Here is a 15,494-nt window from a genome sequence, read left to right on the forward strand (position 1 = left end):
TAAATAGCAAGAGTCCTGTTACAAGGCAGGCATCAAATCCAGGTACTCTGAATCTGCAGGTATCTTACTAGAATCTTAACCACTTGTGTACAGAGATATGGAGGCAAGCAGGCTGAGAGCTTCTGTCATTATTTTTGAGATACTCAAATATCAATATGTAATATTCACCTCATCCTTGAGTATTCTGAGGTGTGAATTTGGTAATTTATTTAACCAGCCCTTTACCAACACATGGATGTTGGTCTTTCACTAATTACAGTTGCTGTAGCTATGCTTCGTGTTACACTTAAACATGGACCTTTAAATCTATATATTTCCTGTAGGATAAATTCTTAAACATAGAATTTATGGGTCAAAAGGCATGTTCTATTTATTTTTTTTAAGATTTATTTATTTTTATTGAAAAGTTAGATCTACAGAGAGGAGAAAGGTCCTCCATGCACTGGTTCACTCCTCCAAATGGCCACAATGGCTGGAGCTGGGCCAATCCAAAGCCAGGAACCTGGAATTCCTTCTGGGTCTCCCTTGCAGGTGCAGGGTCCCAAGGTTTGGGCCATCCTTGACTGTTTTCCCATGCCACAAGCATGGAGCTGAAAGGAAAGTGGAGCAGCTGGGACAGGAACTGGTGCCTATATGGGATCCTGGTGCATACAAGGCAAGGACTTTAGCACTAGGCTACGCACTGGGCCCTAAATTTTTTTATAGATTTCACCATACTGCCTTCTCAAGTGGGTTACACCTGTCTACTGACATGACTGTAATGTTTGAGCGTAACTAATTCACAGTCCTGACGATACAATGTTATCACACTTTTCCATCTTTGCAGTCTGATAATGGCCAAGTCATTCACCCTTCACACCCTCAGTTTCAATGGACTGCAATACTCATCTGCTGCCCAACAGGTGTGGCTCACAGAAATGGTGACTCTTACGTTGTGGACTGATGACACATTCTGGAACCTACCAAAGGGAAAGAGTCCCACAGCTTCCACTTAAGCTTGAACTGCCCACAGTGTTGGGTTTGGTCCACATCTGGTCACTTCCCAAGACCCTTAAGACAGCAAAATCATGGGGGAAGCTTCCTGCAGAGTGAGCAGGATGTTAGTTGAGTACCAAGCTCTGAGGGCAGGGATTGCCACCCACCCAACAGGAAGGATGGGTTCCCTGAATCCTGTGCACACATCAAACATCAACACTATTCAGAATGAGAAATTCATTATCTAGAATTGCTATGTGATAGCTTCCTTTACAAAGCTATAAGCTTCTGCCTGCACAACCAGCTTTTCACACAAACACAAGTTCATGTTCTGGCTGCTTGGCTTCTGACCCCATTTCCTGCTTAATGACCTAGGAAAGCAGCTGAGCCTGGCTCAAGTGCTTTGGCCTCTCTACTCATATGGGAGACCTGGATGAAGCTCTTGGCTTTGGATCAGCTCAGCTCCAGCCTTTGTGGCTATTTGGGGAGTGAGCCAGCAGATGGAAGATATCTCTCTCTCTCACTCTCTTTCTCTCCTCTCTGTTACTCTGTATTTCAAATAAAAATTAGAAAAAAATTAGAATTTTTATAGCTTAATATTTTAGCTTAATTTTAGACTTATTTATTTACTTTTATTGGAAAGGCAGATTTACAGAGAAAGACAGACAGAGAGAAAGATCTTCCATTTGCCTATTCACTTCACAAATAGTCTCGATGGCCAGAGCTGAGTGCAGGGTCCCAAGGCTTTGGGCTGTCCTCCTCTGCTTTCCCAGGCCACAAGCAGGGAGCTGGGTGGGAAGTGGAGCAGCCAGGACACAAACCGGCACCCATATTGAATCCTGGAGCGTGCAAGGGGAGGATTAGCCAATTGAGCCATTGTGCTGGGTCCTATATTTCCAAAATTTCAAGTTTGTCTTTTTCAAGAACAGCACAGCTGGCCAGTATTGTGGCTTAAAATTACTGTTTCTTTGCCAGCTGCTTGGTTCTCACAGGCTTAGGGCTCAGAGAGGGATTCTGCCTGCGGTTCTCTGAGTCAGACCAAGTGTCCCTAAGCTCAACACACATCCCTCCTTCCTGCTGTCTCCACACTGCCAACATCTCGACAGACAGACAGGCATATCATCACTCATTTATTTGGATTACTATTTTGAACACCTTCAAATTGCCAGGAAATTACGAGGTCCTGGGCCCTGGGCACAGAGTCCTTGAACTTTCTCCAGCCAACGTCCCACCTATGGTGCAGCCAAGTGATGTGGGTTAATAGTCGGATCATGAATTCTACCAGACTGTCTTTCCAGAAGCCAAGCTCAGACCATGCTATGGCTCTGTTTAAATACCATTCTCATCATCAATAACCCCCAACGCTCTCCCAGATTCCTCCTGCATTTCTTTTTCCAAAAAAATTCATTGTATTTATTAATTTTTAGCTGAAAGGCAGTTATAGACAGAGAGGGAGAGACAGAGTTCTTCCACCCACTGGTTCATTCCCTAGATGGCTGCAATGGCATCTATAGCTCTAGCTACCTTCTCTCAGAAGTGAGGGTACCTTCTCCCAGAACTCCAGCTGGGGAGGTTCAGGATGTGTCCTGCCTTATCAGGTGTCTGTTCTGTCTCTCTGCCTCTGTAGTTATGTGACTCAGCACTATACCACCCGACTGCAATGGTTTTCTGAATTAAGACTTCTGACCTCTAGAGTGGTGCTGATGGCCTGGGAAAGCAGCAGAGGATGGTCCAGCTGCATGTGTGAGACCCAGAAATACCTCGTGGTTGCTGGGCTTTGGTCTGGCCCAGCTCCACTCAACTGTTGCAGCCATTTAGAGAATGAATCAGCAGATGGAAGACCCTCTTTTTCTTTTTCTGCAATTCAGTTTTCAAATAAATAAACCAAAAAAAAAAAAAAAAAAGAAGAAGAATCCAAAAGATCAATGAAACTAAAAGTTAGTTTTTTGAGTGGTAAATGAGAACAGGCATTATAATAGATGCCACTGAATTACAGAGGATTATAAAAGACTATTAGGAACAATTATATGTCAACCAAATGGATGATTTAGAATAGACAAATTTATGGAGTCAAACAGCCTTTTAAGACTGTACCATGAAGATATGTATATGTGTATATATATATATATATATATCTTCATATCTATATATAGTTACAGATATAACCTGAACAGGCCAGTAGTGAGAGGAGAGACTATATCATAATCCAAAACCTCCCACAACAAAAATCAGGACATGGCTTTACTGATAAACAAAAAACGCTTGCAAAGTTAATGCCAATTTCATTCAAATTATAAGGGGCTAGTGCCAAGATGTAGCACGTTCAGCCTCCACCTGCAGTGCTGGCATCCCAAATGTGCAACAGCTCGAGTCCCAGATGCTCTACTTCCAATCTAACTCTCTGCTAGTGGCCTGGGAAAGCAGTGAAGGAAAGCCCAAGTGGTGGGGCTTTTTCCTTTTTTTTATAAGTATTTATTGGAAAGTCAGATATACAGAGAGAAGAGACAGAGAGGAAGATCTTCCATCCATTGATTTACTCCCCAAATGGCTACAACCTGGAGCTTCTTCCAGGTCTCCCAGGCAGGTACAGGGTCCCAAGGCTTTGGGCCATCCTCTACTGCTTTTCTAGGTTACAGGCAGGGAACTGGAGGGAAACAGGACTGCCGGGATTAGAACTGATGCCCATATGGGATCTCAGCGCATGCAAGGGGAAGACTTTGGCTGGTAGGCTACCATGCCAGTCCTATATCTGACTTTCCAATTAAAAAAAAAATCTTTTAAAAAAACTTGCACTTATAGGAACAGTGGAATAGTGGTTGCCAATGGTGGCAGGCTGAGAGAAATGGGAGATACCCATCAAAGGACCAATACTTCCAGTGAAAAGATGAACTGGTTCTGTAGATCCAATGCTTAGCATGGGTGGTGATGGATGTATTGGATTTGACAGATTCGACAACGAGAGTCAATCCAGCATACAGACATGTCAAATAATCACATTGTATTTTTTTTTCTAAGTAGAGAGATAGAGACCAAGGAGTAACACACTCCATCTCTGTTGGTCTACTCTATTTGCGACAGGCCAAAAACAGGAGTCCCAAATACTGTTCATTTCTTCCACGTGGGTGACATGGACCTACCAGGCTGCATCGGCCAGCAGCCAGATCGGCTGTGGAGTCAGGACGTGACCCCAGGGACTCTGCTGCAGGTTTCAGGCATTGCATGCAGCTGCCGAGCTACTGCTGTACAGCACCCATCCCCACGTGTACACTGAAGATATACAATCTTTCCACTTTGCAGTTAAAGATTTTTAAAAATTTAGACAGAGGGGTTTTTCTGATCCGGAGAAAATCTAGAAACCAGTGAGAGCCAGTAGGCTAGTTTCCAGTTATTTTGACATGCGAGAAGCTCCAGATTTTTGTTGTTGTTGTTGTTGTTCAGTCTTGCAGTTTCTTGAGCCAAAATGAAGGGCTCCAAATGAAGATCCCTGAACCTAGTTAAAGTTTTAGAAATCTTGCAGACTCTAATGCGTCAGCGAGCATGTGTGGTAACCACGGATACCACAACATACCTGAAGAGCACAGAGGTCACCGCTAGTTCAAAACAGAATTCCCCAGATCTTACAGGGCTCAGTGCTCCAACTCATCTTCAAGATCGCTGAAATTGGGAAGGTGCAGGAGAAGGGAGAGTGAGTCACACAGCGAGACACGGGTTTAGAATCCAAAGGGCACAGAAACCCTCTTTTGTCATTTACTTAGGGAAATGGGCATGTTATTGGAATAAAAATCAGGATTGTAAAGTACATAATAACTGGAACATAAAACCACAACTGGATTAGGGCTCTCTCCCTTGGAAGCATTTTAATGTTTAGGTGTGCCCAGCAGCAACATTCCTGTTAGGAAACGACTCCCACTTCTTGCAGCTTATAAATATTTGGCCATCTAGTTATTTATTCATTCAATAAACATTTAGTGAGCAAGCAGTATGTGCCAGGCATTCTGTTGGATACAGAAGACACGGGGATGAAGGAATTACCTGATGCCTGCCCTCTAAGGGCTAACCTGGAATTTGACCTATATTTTCGTCTGTATTTCTGTAGCCTTGAACTCTGCACTTTGTTCAGTGTTAAAGAATAACTTTGACACACATTGAGAGGGTAAATGAGAAGGAATGATCCAGGAAATCTTGAGAATGGTCCTTTGGGGTCTGAAGGGGTGCCGCATGTTGGGAGAGAATTTGTGCACTCCACGATGTTTAAAGCAGGGCAGGTTGTTGGTTGAAATAAAAGGGAGCTTTCTAAACGGAGCTTCCCTGAAATGGAAAACAGCTGCCTTGTCTGCAGAGAGCAGAGCAGCCTATCCTGGTCACCAGAGTTCCAGCAGAGGTGGAAGGGTGAACCCTTGTGACCTGCCTTGCTGGGTGGAAGGTCAGCCAGTCAATGGTTCCTTGATTGAGCTCCCACGTGCTCACAGGCCTGGACTCTTGGCTTTGGGTTTCTGTGTCTGCAGAGGCCCTGTGAGCAGAGCTAGTGGCTCCCCATGTGGGCATGCACTGCAAGGCACACCTATTCCAAATGGCCTCAGCCATCTGCCCCAGTGGGAGAGTTTCTTGAGTTTTTTATTCTTTGGCTTTAAGATATGAGAGTGCTTGGGCCCAGCAAGGTGGCCTAGCGGCTGAAGTCCTCACCTTGAAAACGCTGGGATCCCATGTGGGTGCCAGTTCTAATCCCGGCAGCTCCACTTCCCATCCAGCTCCCTGCTTGTGACCTGGGAAAGCAGTCGAGATAGCCCAAAAAACTTTGGGAACCTGCACCTGTGTGGGAGACCTGGAGGAAGTTCCTGAATCCTGGTTTCAGATCGGCACAGCACTGGCCATTGCTGTCATTTGGGGAGTGAATCATTGGATAGAAGATCTTCCTCTCTCTCTCCTCCTCTCTGTATATCTGACTTTCCAATAAAAACAAATCTAAAAAAAAGAAAAAAATTGGGTGCTGGAGTGGGCATTTGGGGCAGCAGTTTAAGCCACTGCTTGGAATGCTTGAGTCTCAGAGTGCCCTATTCAAGTCCTGGCTATTTCTGGACTCCTACCCAGCTTTCTGCTAGTGCACCTGTGAAGCAGTGGACGATGGTCTAAGTGCTGGAGCTCCTGCCACCCACATGTTGCAAGACTCAAATGGAGTTCCAGGCTCCTAGATGTGGCCTTGCCCAACCCTGGTTATTGTGAGCGTTGGGGGGATAAAGCAACAGATGGCAGCTTTTTCTATGTTGGGTCTTGTCTCTCTGCCTCACAGAGACAAATAAACATATATACATATATATATATATATATATATATTTTTTTTTTACTGCAAACTCAAATATACAGAGAGTAGGAGAGAGAGGAAGTTCTCTCTGATGATTCACTCCCCAAGTGACCACAATGGCCGGTGCTGCACTGATCTGAAGCCATGAGCCAGGAGCTCTTCTGGGTCTCCTTTGGAGGTGCAAGAACCCAAGGGTTTGGGCCGTCCTCAACTGCTTTCCCAGGCCACAAGCAGGGAGGTGAATGGGAAGTAGAGCTGCTGGGATTAGAACCGGCACCCATATGGGATCCCGGCACATTCAAGGCAAAGGCCTTTAGCCACTAGGCCACCATGCCAGACCCGACAAATAAGTGTATATTTAAAAAATGTACATGACAGTCCTTGTTAAGATGAAATCAGTTCAAGTTGACACAATGGTTCAACTGCTCGTTGCGTCAAAGGCCAGCATCCTACATAAGGGCCGGTTTGTGACCTGGCTGCTCCACTTCCCATCCAGCTCCCTGCTTATGGACTAAGAAAGCAGTGGAGGACGGCTCAAAGCGTTAGGACCCTGAACCTATGTGGGAGACCCAGATGAAGCTGCCGGCTCCTGACTTCAGACCAGCTCAGCTACAGCTGTCGTGGCCATTTGGGAAATGAACCAACAGATGGAAGATTATCTTTCTGTTTCAACTCCTCTCTGTAAATGTCTTTCCAAAACAAATAAATAAATCTTTTTTAGAATTGGTCTCAGTTCAAGGAAACACTTGAAAACCAATGGGTAAACAAAATTAAAGTGGGTGAGGGTTGTTTGGGCTTAGACGCAGCATCAACTGGAATCTGGGAGTGGGAGAGGCCTGGGAGGGAAATAGTGGGCTCACCCCTCTTGGGTTACCACTTCCACAGGACATAAAACTAAGATAACTAAGATAGCGGCTGGGGTGGAATGGGGTGTGGGACAGACTGGATTACTGCTACACTTACTGGAAAACCAGGGTAGGGGGTGGGCCTGGCGGGGGTTATTGTGGGTCGCTCCAACCTAGGCTGCAGCTCCCGCTGGTTTATGTGAGGGCCAAGTATGTGCTGGGCAGAACTAGGCTGGACTGCAACACCCATTGGTTCCAGTGGAAGTCGGGAGTGAAAACAGAACCAACCCAGCAACTGCAACCACCAGCTGATTGGAGCGATGGACGGTGCCAGGCCCTGTACTTGTTAGCACATACAAGAAGTCTCTTTGGAGATCTTCCTAATCTAAATGCTGGACTCAGAACCCTAACGAAGAAAAGAGAGAAGACAGAATGGGTCAACCAACCATCTCAGCTATGATGGACTATGTCAATCAGTGGATTCTTCAAAGACCTCATAGTGCTTGGAGTGGCAAGATTGGCAGCAATTTATATCTGGTGAACCATCAAAACCACTTGAGCAAGAACCTCAGAGCATGCCCTACGTCCGGGACCTGGGGAGGGTGGGAAATTGGGTGGGGCTTCTCCCTTAAATAACCCCCTTTAAACATGAAGGTAACAATATGGAAAACATACTAGTATTATCCACTTTCATGTAGCCCTTGAACCTTCTTACCCTAATTAACTATGTAAAGAATGTCAAAATAAAAAATAAATTAAGATAAAAAAAAAAAAAAGAAAACCAATGGGTAGGTAGGCATCCTGTATCCGGTGCCAAATGGAACCTCGTGGAATTCGGGCCTCTTGTCTTCAGTGTGCTGCAGACTTGGATGTTGCGGGCATTTTCAGAGTGAAAAAGAAAATAAAAGTTGTCTCTCTCTTTTGAGAAGTTAAAACTAAATACTTAAAGAAAAATAAACAGGAACATTTCAAAGAATGCACAAATGCCCTGAAGGGGTACCCATGGGCTGAGTGAAGGATAAAATAGCAAGAGAAATGACAATGATGATAAAGAATATGATGCCCTCTTTAAAAATCTATGAGTTCACAGAAACACGAAGAAAACCAAAGAGGAGAGTGCGTGAAGACAGCTCTTTATTGTTTTAAAGGGAAGTCAGAATCTTGGCTGAAAATTCTTTTTAATTCTTTGAATATATTTTTGCTAAGACTTTTTTTTTGTTTTTCAAAAGGAAGAAAAACAGAGAAAGATAGAGAAAGAATGCCTACCCTCTGTTGGTACATTCCCCCAATAGCTGCAGTGGCCAGGGCTGAGCAAAGTCAAAGCAGGACCCTGGAACTCCACCCAGGTCTCCCATGTTGGAGCAGGAACTCGAGTATCGGGGCCACCTGCTGCTGCTTTCCAAGGTGCGTTAACAGGAAGCTGCCTCAGAATTGGAGCAGCCGGTACTCAAACCAGCACTGCTATGGGGTGTTGGCAGGGGCTGCTTAGTGCACTGCACCACAGCACTGGCTTGGAAAAGCTCTTCTTTACAGAAGAATGCCAGTGAATAAATTTGGAAGAATAGTAAAGTTGAAAAATCACCATTTAACGGCTGCCTGCTAAATAACTAATAGAGGTGAGGCTCCTCAGAGGATGTGCATGCACTGGTGTGAGATGGCAGGGGAGTCACATGGTCTCCACGTAATCATCCCGTGCATGACTCATCAGTTACAAGGCTAGCAAAGGAGAGAGGGTTCTATATCAATGAAGTGATTGGAGCTTAGCTTCCCCAGCAATGGGACGAGCTCGCAGAATTTTGCTCCTAAAGTAATGCAACATGAATACATCACTTTTACAGTGTTTTCTTTATTCTAAAACAGTAAATCTGCAATATTTATTCTACATAAATTCTACAACTATTCCAGATTGTATAAAATGGTAATATCAGACTCAGCGCTGTAGCCTAGCAGCTAAAATCCTCACCTTGCACGTGCCAGGATCCCATATGGGCACCAGTTCTAATTCCAGCAACCCCACTTCCCATCCAGCTCCCTGCTTGTGGCCTGTGAAGGCTGTCGAGGATGGCCCAGGGCCTTGGGACTCTGTGCCTGCCTGCATGGGAAACCCAGAGGAGGATCCAGGCTCCTGGCTTCGGATCAGCGCAACTCTGGCCATTGCGGCCAATTGGGGAGAGAACCAAAGGACAGAAGATCGTCCTTTCTGTCTCTCCTCCTCTCTGTATATCTGGCTTTCCAATAAAAATAAATAAATCTTTAAAAAAATGGTAATATCATGAAAGCCCACCCCAGGCAAAAAAAAAAAAAAAAGGTAGGGAATTTTTACAAGATTCATGATTAATAAAACATAACAACCAAAGCAAGTGATTAGATCATGACTGGATTCTGCACTAAACAGAAAAGCAGTTAGAAAGGTCATTTTGAGGACAATTAAGAGAAGTTGGAATATATACTGTGTCCTGGGAAATAGTATCACATCAGTCATTAAGTTTCTTGGATGGATAATTATGTTCTTGACTTGTTAGAGAATGGTTTGTTCTTACATGCCAGGATATCTGCAAGTTACTTTCATCAAAAGGCTTAGAAAAAAGGAAATATTTCATGGAAGGGGGGGTGTGGCATTGTTGCATATAATGAATTAAACCTCAAAGGCATCAGAAGATGGCCCAAGTGCTTGAGCCCTTGCCAACATTGTGGGGAACCAGACCAGGATGAAATTCCCAGCCTAGGTCAGATCTGGATATTGTGGCCATTTGGGGAGTGAACCAGCAGAAGGAAGATCCCTTTCTCTTTCTCTGTTACTCTTTCAAATGAGTGGTATAGTGGCATAGTCACTGGAGTGCCTGGTGTCTTGGCTACTTTGCTTCTTTCCCAGATTTCTGCAAATGCTCACCCTTGGAGGCCGTGGTGATGGCTTAAGTACCTGGGTCCTCATCATCCATGCGGGAGACCCTGATTGAATTCTGGGATCCTATTTTGGCCTGGCCCAGCCCTGGCTGTTGAGCACATTGAGGGAGTGAGCTGTCACATGCAAGATCTGTCTTACCAGATTTTCTACCATTGTCTGTACCTACAACACCATGATGCACTTCAATGGCAAAATGTCAGATTTGTAACTAAAGGGCTATACTATAATGTGGAGGAAGTAGTGGGAAGGGTAGAGGGGGAAGGAGAAAGGGGAGGCCAAGGTTGGAATCCTTACAAAACACTCTCACGGAAAATACTAAAATAATAATAAAAGATCTCTTTCTGCCTTTCAAAGAAAAATAAACAAATAAAATATGAGAAACCAGCAGCAAGCCGGGAAAGTATTGACAATCTGCCAGAGGTAAATGAATGTTAACTGTGTTTGTCTTTCAACTCTGACATCAACAGAAGCAGCACTCAGCTAAGGAGTCTGGAGAGGACACCACAGCTTTGCTCCTCTCGCGTGCAGCACAGCACTCTGCTGCGAGGTCATGCAGCGGCCACCAGTGGGGTGTAGCTCACTGCAGTTCTCATGCTGCCTACAGGAGCACCCAGGATGAGGGCTCAGTCCTCCAGGCTGCCTCCCGTTTAAGTTGCCAAATGTGAAACCCAGGTTGTGACTTACACTTCTGGCCATCCAGCCATTTAATCAGGATTCCTGGGTCCATTCTTCAGGTTCAATTAGTCTGCTAGTGGTTACACATGCACCCGTTTTGTTTTGAACAAAGGCTATAATGGAGACTGTGGATTGACTGCTAGAGGGAAGAGACACCCAGGGTGAGGTATGGGGCAGGGGCCTCCGTGGCCTCCCTGGGGGTACTGCACCTTGCAGTTATCTCCACATACTCAGAAGTGCAGAAGCACTTGAACCCTGTCCATTTTGGTTTTTATGGGAGCTTTATTACACTGGTCACTGGTGATCAGCACAACCTTCAGTCTCTCCCTCCCATGCCCCTACCCCTACCCAGAGAGCAGGGGGTGAGACTGAATGTCTCAACACCCTCGTCATGACTTGGTCTTTCTGTCAACAGCCACCCTTCCAAAGCCATGTTGGAGCCCAGCACTGCCAGTCATCAGGATACAAAGCCCACTGCCTGCCTTTCTGGCCTTCAGACACATCCATGTTCAGTGTCATGACCCAGGCTCTGCATCTGTCCTTCCCTCTGTCAGACACTCCTCCCCACTGCCACCACCTGCTCCTTGTCTTTCAGGTCTCATGTTAAAGGTCATTGTCTGACCATCCCTTTGTATCTAATGTTCTGTACCATCTCCTTTCACCTCCCCCCTCCAACCGATCCCTTTCACTCTGGGTTATTTATTATCTTTAAAACTCTTAGGTTATCTTAAAATATCTCCTTTGCTTGCTTATTAAACCCTTGCATACCTCCCTAATACAGTACAGGCTCCAGGCAACCTGCGTCTTTGCCTGTGAGATCAGTAAGTGCGCTTTGGCAGTTACCTTCAGTGTCCGTACAGGTCCCACTCCATCTTGCAGGTCGCGGAGTGTCGCTGTACATCCCCCAGTCCACCATCAATGCCACCGTCCAAGAGGACATCCTGCTCTCAGTTGAATACTCCTGTCACGGCGTGCCCACCATCGAATGGAGGTATACGTCCAGCTGGGGAGTGCAGAAGATCGTGGAGTGGAAGCCAGGGACGCAGGCCAATGTCTCCCAGAGCCACAGGGACCGAGTCTGCACTTTCGACAACGGCTCCATCCAGCTCTTCAGTGTGGGCGTCAGGGACTCCGGCTACTACATCATCACGGTGACGGAGCACCCGGGAGCAGCCAGTTCGGCACCATTGTGCTGCACGTGTCTGGTAAGATGGCCCCAAGGGCCTGGCCACCCCAGGGTGTGAACTGCCAGGGTGTGGGAGGCCAACTTCATGATATTAAGACACATTCTCACCCCCTCCCCAACACAGAGATCCTGTACGAAGACCTCCACTTTGTTGCCGTCTTCGTCGCATTTCTCATTACTGTGGCCGCAGTGTTAATCAGCCTCATGTGGGTTTGTAATAGGTGTGCATATAAATTCCAGAGGAAGAGAAGACACAAACTCAAAGGTAACTTCCCTAGGCTTTGCCCTAATCCAGTCCTGGTTTTGAGGCCACAGGTGGAGCGTGTTATCTCGTTCTCATCAAGAAACCACCAAGAAGCTCATTAACTTATGTTTTGCTTTGCAGAAAGCACAACAGAAGAGATTGAACTGCAAGATATTGAGTGTTAGCCAGAGGCTGGACTCAATGACATTCCTACCTCAAGAGGAAAACACCATTTTCCAAAAAAAAAGACACAAACACAGCCAGTCCCCTCTACAGCCTCCCATGGACCTGCCACAGCAGCCATTCCTGATGGGAAAGCTGCCAAGTTCACAGAACAGACTGCATAGGTTGGACGGACACAGTCGTAGGACTTGCACCGAGTTTACGGTGAAAAGTGGGAGCTTTGCTCAGCGTCAGGGTCATGCTGACCCAGAACAAACTGCATGGTGCAGGCACTGGCTGCTTGTTGAAGACACTCATTTGTGACACCTGCGGGAGGAGTCCCTGTTCCAGAGACCAGAGTATTTCAAGAGGCGTGAGTGCAGCCTCATCAGAACAGGTTGGGTCTTAGCATCCGGCACACTGCTGTACCCTCCAGCCCCCCACCTTGGGTCCAAATAGCACTGCTGTGGGAGCTGTCATGAGGCTCTCACAGGAGACACATAAAATTTTAGGGAGAGTAACTCACTGGATACAAGTGATAGGGGAGAAAAATACATTTTCTCCACTTCAACATTGGCTTTCTCCCTCCTCCTGCCCAGGTGTAGGCCAGCATGACGCAAATGACCTCTAGCCACTACAGGTAGCACCTGGCCTCCTGACAAGCGTAGTGATACACTCAGTGTGAAAGTGGCCCCTGCATGGTGGGCACCTCTGTGGGCATGGTGGGCACAGTCACAGACTGTGTCTCCTGTCAGGCCTCTGCCCTGTCCCACCTGGCCTTTGCCTACCTCATAGTGTATCAAGAAAAGCTCACAACATGCATGGAGTTCATGGAGCAATTTAAGAAAAGCATGGGGCGGGGGGAAAGGAAAGCATGGACATTTTTCAGCGATCTGGAAAGGGCTACATTAACTGAGTATTAGAAATTAAGACAGGCTCCAGATGAGACTGAGGACTAGACCTTCCCTGGCCTTGACCTTATTCCTCAGGTTTTTGGTCACAATGTTTACCTGTTTGTTTCTCCATCCCAGTTCACATTTGGCAAACCGTAAGTGTAGGTGTGGATTTATTTTTCCCTTCTCCTTTCCCCTCTCAAGGAGTCACAGCTACACACCAAGGGTACCAGGCAGATTACGGAGGTCACGGGCATGAGCTATGTTCCCAGCTCTCATCTGCAAATAAACCCATGTGCAGGAATGAAGCGGAATTTCCCAACCACTCTCAGAAGGCCCATTGGAATAAGCTGCCAAAGATGCAACGGGTGAAAACATATACATGTTTGTAAAAAAAAAAAAAGTGAGAGGAGAAAAATCACATCAGGAAATCTTAGAACTAAAAATCATTCAGAAGTTGATACCCCGTTTCCATAGAGGAGGAGACGAGGGAACATAGGCATGTTGGGGTTTTGTCAATGACTACTGGTGTGTGTGCAGAGCGGTGAGGGGATGGAGAATGCTTGAGACAGAACTTAGCATGTTAAAAAGATTCTTTTCTTGGGGGACCAGCACAGTGACATAGCATGTCAATCCTCCCACCTGTGGCATGGGCATCCAATATGGGCACTAGTTCATGTCCCAGCTGCTCCTCCCTGCTTATAACCTGGGAAAGCAGCAGAGGATGGCTCAAGTCCTTGCTCCCCTGTACCTACATGGGAGACCCAGAAGAAGCTCCAGGATTGGGATCAGCTCAGCTCTGACCATTACAGCCATCTGGGGAATGAAGCAGCAGATGGAACACCTCTCTGGCTCTCCTTTTCTCTCTGTATGATGAGCCTTTCCAATAAAAATAAATAAACCTCGGGCCCAGCACGACACTGTGATGGTTAAAGTCCTTGCCTTGAATGCGCCAGGATCCCATGTAGGTACCAGTCCTAATCCCGACAGCTCCACTTCCCACCCAGCTCCCTGCTTGTGGCCTGGGAAAGCAGGAGAGGATGGCCCAAAGCCTTGGGACCCTGCACCCGTGTGTGAGACCTGGAAAAAAGTTCCTGGCTCCTGGCTTCGAATTGGCACAGCACCGGCTCTTGTGGTCACTTGAGGAGTGAATCATCAGATGGAAGATCTTCCTCTCTGTCTCTCCTCTCTGTACATCTGTCTTTCCAATAAAATAAATAAATCTTTAACAACAACAACAAAAAAACAAATAAATAAACCTTTAAAAAATTATCTTGGAGCCCGGCGGCGTGGCCTAGCGGCTAAAATCCTCACCTTGAACATGTCAGGATTCCATATGGGTGCTGGTTCTAATCCTGGCAGCCCCACTTCCCATCCAGCTCTTTGCTTGTGGCCTGGGAATGCAGTTGAGTTTCAGATCTCTTTCTAAATAATGCATCCAGAGCTACCAACAGGGACAAGTGCTATTGGTGATCCAGAGAAGGGCTCCATAGCACTGCACTGAGTCCAGGAGGCAAGAGGGGGAACTGTTCTGCACCATCAATTGGTAGTTCTTGCACTTGACACAGAAGGTACCACCCAGCCACAACCAACTCTTGTGCACCCAAGTGTGAATACACACTTCTGTGTCCTTCCCCCAGGCATCAGCCATTAGACGCCCCAGACCCTGGACAGTTTCTAGTGCCATGTAGACACAGGGTGAGAAGTAAGGAGAGGGAAAGTGATCCAGGAATGAACTGAGTCTACTTGGCTCATGCGAAGTCGCTTGCAGCTGGGTAGCTGCCAGAGCATGTGACCACTTCTACACCTGCTGCTTTTCACAGCTTGACCCCTCCACTTGTCAGCAATCAGGGCAGTGACCTTCAAGATTCAAGGAGAGGGCCTGGCAGCATGGCCTAGAGGCTAAAGTCCTCGCCTTGAACGCACTGGGATCCCATGTGGTGCCAGTTCTAATCCCGGCAGTTTCACTTCCCATCCAGCTCCCTGCTTGTGGCCTGGGAAAGCAGTCGACGACAGGCCAAAGCCTTGAGACCCTGCACCTGTGTGGGAGACCTGGAGGAAGTTTCTGGCTCCCAGCTTTGGATCGGCACAGCACTGGCTGTTGCAGTCACTTGTGGAATCATCAGATGGAAGATCTTCCTCTTTGTCTCTCTTCTCTGTAAAAGTGACTTTCCAATAAAAATCAATAAATCTTTTTTTTTTAAAGGACTCAAAGAGAAATGACAAAGAATACCCAGTGAGAAGCCCCCGTGGGCAAACTCAGATATGAATTATGCAGTCCCCTAGAAACTTGCTGAAAAATTACCCCCT

At 46.5% G+C, this 15,494-nt stretch overlaps 1 protein-coding gene across 1 annotated transcript in view; it reads left to right on the forward strand.

Annotated features, from left to right (window-relative positions):
* Positions 1 to 12,775, forward strand: part of VSTM5 (V-set and transmembrane domain containing 5) — a 28,536-nt gene extending 15,761 nt beyond the window's left edge. Inside the window, 4 exon segments of the mRNA XM_040977137.1 lie at positions 11,579 to 11,860; positions 11,863 to 11,904; positions 12,010 to 12,150; positions 12,271 to 12,775. Of these exon segments, the coding sequence (XP_040833071.1) occupies positions 11,579 to 11,860; positions 11,863 to 11,904; positions 12,010 to 12,150; positions 12,271 to 12,314 (509 nt within the window). The 3' untranslated portion in view covers positions 12,315 to 12,775.
* The last annotated feature ends 2,719 nt before the right edge of the window (positions 12,776 to 15,494 follow it).

The sequence above is a fragment of the Ochotona curzoniae genome, unplaced genomic scaffold (assembly GCF_017591425.1).
Source record: "Ochotona curzoniae isolate NIBS_2020 unplaced genomic scaffold, NIBS_Ocur_1.0 contig_2723, whole genome shotgun sequence".
Taxonomy (NCBI): Eukaryota; Metazoa; Chordata; class Mammalia; order Lagomorpha; family Ochotonidae; genus Ochotona; species Ochotona curzoniae.